The sequence below is a fragment of the Monopterus albus genome, unplaced genomic scaffold, assembly GCF_001952655.1.
Source record: "Monopterus albus unplaced genomic scaffold, M_albus_1.0 scaffold6.1, whole genome shotgun sequence".
Lineage (NCBI taxonomy): Eukaryota > Metazoa > Chordata > Actinopteri > Synbranchiformes > Synbranchidae > Monopterus > Monopterus albus.
In genome coordinates, this window is record NW_018127886.1 from 7,345,184 (window position 1) to 7,348,078 (window position 2,895).

General features: G+C 41.2%; 1 protein-coding gene across 1 annotated transcript in view; it reads right to left on the reverse strand.

Annotated features, from left to right (window-relative positions):
• Positions 1–2,895, reverse strand: part of amt (aminomethyltransferase) — a 14,161-nt gene that overhangs the window by 3,691 nt on the left and 7,575 nt on the right. The window contains exon 8 of the mRNA XM_020617988.1: positions 412–592. Coding sequence (XP_020473644.1) covers positions 412–592 — 181 coding nt within the window. The remainder of the gene's footprint in view (positions 1–411; positions 593–2,895) is intronic.

Below are 2,895 nucleotides of genomic sequence, written 5' to 3' on the forward strand. Positions count from 1 at the left end.
CTTGTCAAAACTAAAGCACAACCACAGCTATCTCATTAGTTCACTGTAAAATAAAATTTTGCTTACATGTTAAGTGAAAAGAGAGAATAAAGCATTTTCATGTTGTGTCTGCCTCCTTCCTAGGGAGGTGTTCCAGGCATGTCCCACCGGGAGGAGTCCCCGGGGAAGACCCAGGACACGCTGGAGGGACTATGTCTCTGGGCTGGCCTGAGAACGCCTCGACATTCCCCCGGAGGAGCTGGAGGAAGTGTCTGGAGAGAGGGAAGTCTGGGCATCTTTGCTTAGACTGCTGCCCCCGTGACCCGGTTCCGGATAAGCGGAGGAAAATGGATGGATGGATGGATGGAAATCACCACAGTCTGATTGGGGATAAAAAAGACTGGAATTATTTAAGTAACACTAAAACCTCACCGATGGTCCAGACAAGGGCAGCTTCCACAGGTGTGGTGGTCTCATCTATGTCACTGCCATAGAGACAAAGTCCCGCCTCAAGCCTCAAACTGTCTCTGGCGCCCAGGCCGGCCAGTTTCACCTCTCTGTTAGCCATCAGCTTCTCTGTCAGCTCCACCACTCTGGACTGAGGGACAGAGATCTGAGACACAGAGACAGGCAAACTGTAGAACTGAGTTTCCATCAAATGAAGCTTTACTGCCAGTTATGAAGTGGAAAAAAACAACTCATTTATATTTAAAGCAAAACACTACTTGTTGCAGGGAAAGTACTTTCTCAGGAATGATAGACTAGTATTAAACAGATAATGGAAACAAGTAATGACAAAGTGAATGGCAGTCCACAGATGTTGCTCAGTCTCAAAAAACCTACTGTATGTTTTTATTTATGTAAAGAAACAACTAATTAGCACAGCATTTTTGTGGAACTCTAAATGTACATGGGATAAAAACACTGCATGAATCAAGTGAGTCTTAGCATTGACAAAACATTAAATGGAAAGATGAGTGTCAGGGGTTTTCAACCAGTGGTCTGTGCCCCCTGGTGGTCCATACAGGCATTGCAGGTGCTCCCTGGCTATGCAATGTTTTTTTTTTAACATTTCCATGTACTCCCTATTGTTTGTGAATAATCTAATTCATACAAATATATAGCATTTAGAAAAGCCAAGGTTATTTTCAAGATTAAAATTGTGCCCATCTAGTTTATCCATCAAACAGTAGTGGTGCTCAGATTATTTCTTAGTCAGAATGGTGGTCCCTGAATCAGAATTAGTTGAAAAGCCTTGGTGTATGTGGAAAAAAAGGTCAGATAAGAGAAACACTCCCACCATTCCTCTGTTAGACAAAAAAACACCCACAACCACCCATATCTATCATGTTGTATACAGGGGCTCAGTATTTGAAAACCAATAAATCCATGTAGTAAATCAATCATTGGGCTCTTTGCAAACAGAGTATTTGGATTGTTTAACGGTGTTAAGAAGGGTCTTGTGAGGGACATATTTGTAGCTTTGAGAGGAACTGGCTCACTTATATGGTATACAGTGGGGTGTGGGGAGTACTTCACCCCACATAACCTCTGAGGTTGACATGTACCGTCCTGCTTTGCTTTTCCACTGTATTTTAGAGGAGGGAGCGGGAGCGCTACATAATTACATGCAGTCAGCTGAGCAGAGGGAGAACAAACATCACTCCATAGTGCAACAATCAGCCATTAATGGAGGCTATATGAGCAATCTATCAAACAGCTGTTGAACAAGTACAACACAGACCTGTGACATCTTCACGGCCTTGCCAGCGGTCCCCTCACGGAAGTCCCCATTTTACCGCTAAGCCAAGTGAAGTCCTTGTTTTACTTCTAAATCAGTATAATGCTGCGTTTCCTCCATTGGAACTTAACAAGCAGTATACCCCGTACTTCCCTTAACCATCACCAAGCACAGCCTTCGGGGCTGACGCAGACTTGATTTTATTACTACCTCCTGAGGGATGCTGAAATTAAACTCCCAGATGCACCTACATAGCAGGCGTACTGTAGTGGAAACAAACACAGAACCTGTGATGTCCATTACTTGGCTTGATGCATTTAGGTAGGTTCCTATAATGGAAAAACCCCTTTAGATGGACTGCCATGACATTTGGTACAGCCATTCATATTCCTTCAGTACGATTAATAATAACTTTGGTGGTCCCTCAACTTTTAATCTAGTGCCATCATTAAGTCAAAATCTTATTTTGGCACCAAATACCTGCAAACTAACTATATTCCAAGATGTGCAAAAGTAATGACAAACACACACAAGGTTGGTGTCCTGCTGTTAGAACTTAACTGTTGACTGGGGGGGTTGTGTTTTATCATTTTAACAAACACCTGCCACTCAGTCAGAAATAAGTAGTTTCTGTGGCTATGGTCAAGTTAGAAAAATATGGGATCAGAGGAATGGTTCTGAAATGGATTAAAAGTTATTTGACACAGAGGCGTCAATTTGTGAAGTTGGGTGAATACCAATCGAGTGAGCTGGATATTGTATGTGGAGTGCCTCAGGGTTCTGTTTTGGGACCTAAATTATTTATATTATACATTAACGATATATGCAAGGTTTCTGATTTAGTGAAAGTGGTTTTGTTTGCTGATGACACTACCATATGGGCATCGGGTGAAAACCTACAGCAACTCTCTGGACGGGTTTCACAGGAACTTGAGAAGATAAAGAAATGGTGTGACAGTAATATACTATCTCTGAATTTGGATAAAACTAAATTTATGGTATTTGGGAATCGTAGACTAGATAATGAACTTCAATTGAAAATTGGGGGAGCTAATATAGAACAAGTATATGAAATTAGGTAAAACTATGGAATAATTTAAGCGCGGACATAAAAAATAGTAATAGAATTGACAAGTTTAAACATAAATATAAAGGTATGTGTCAATCAAGATATA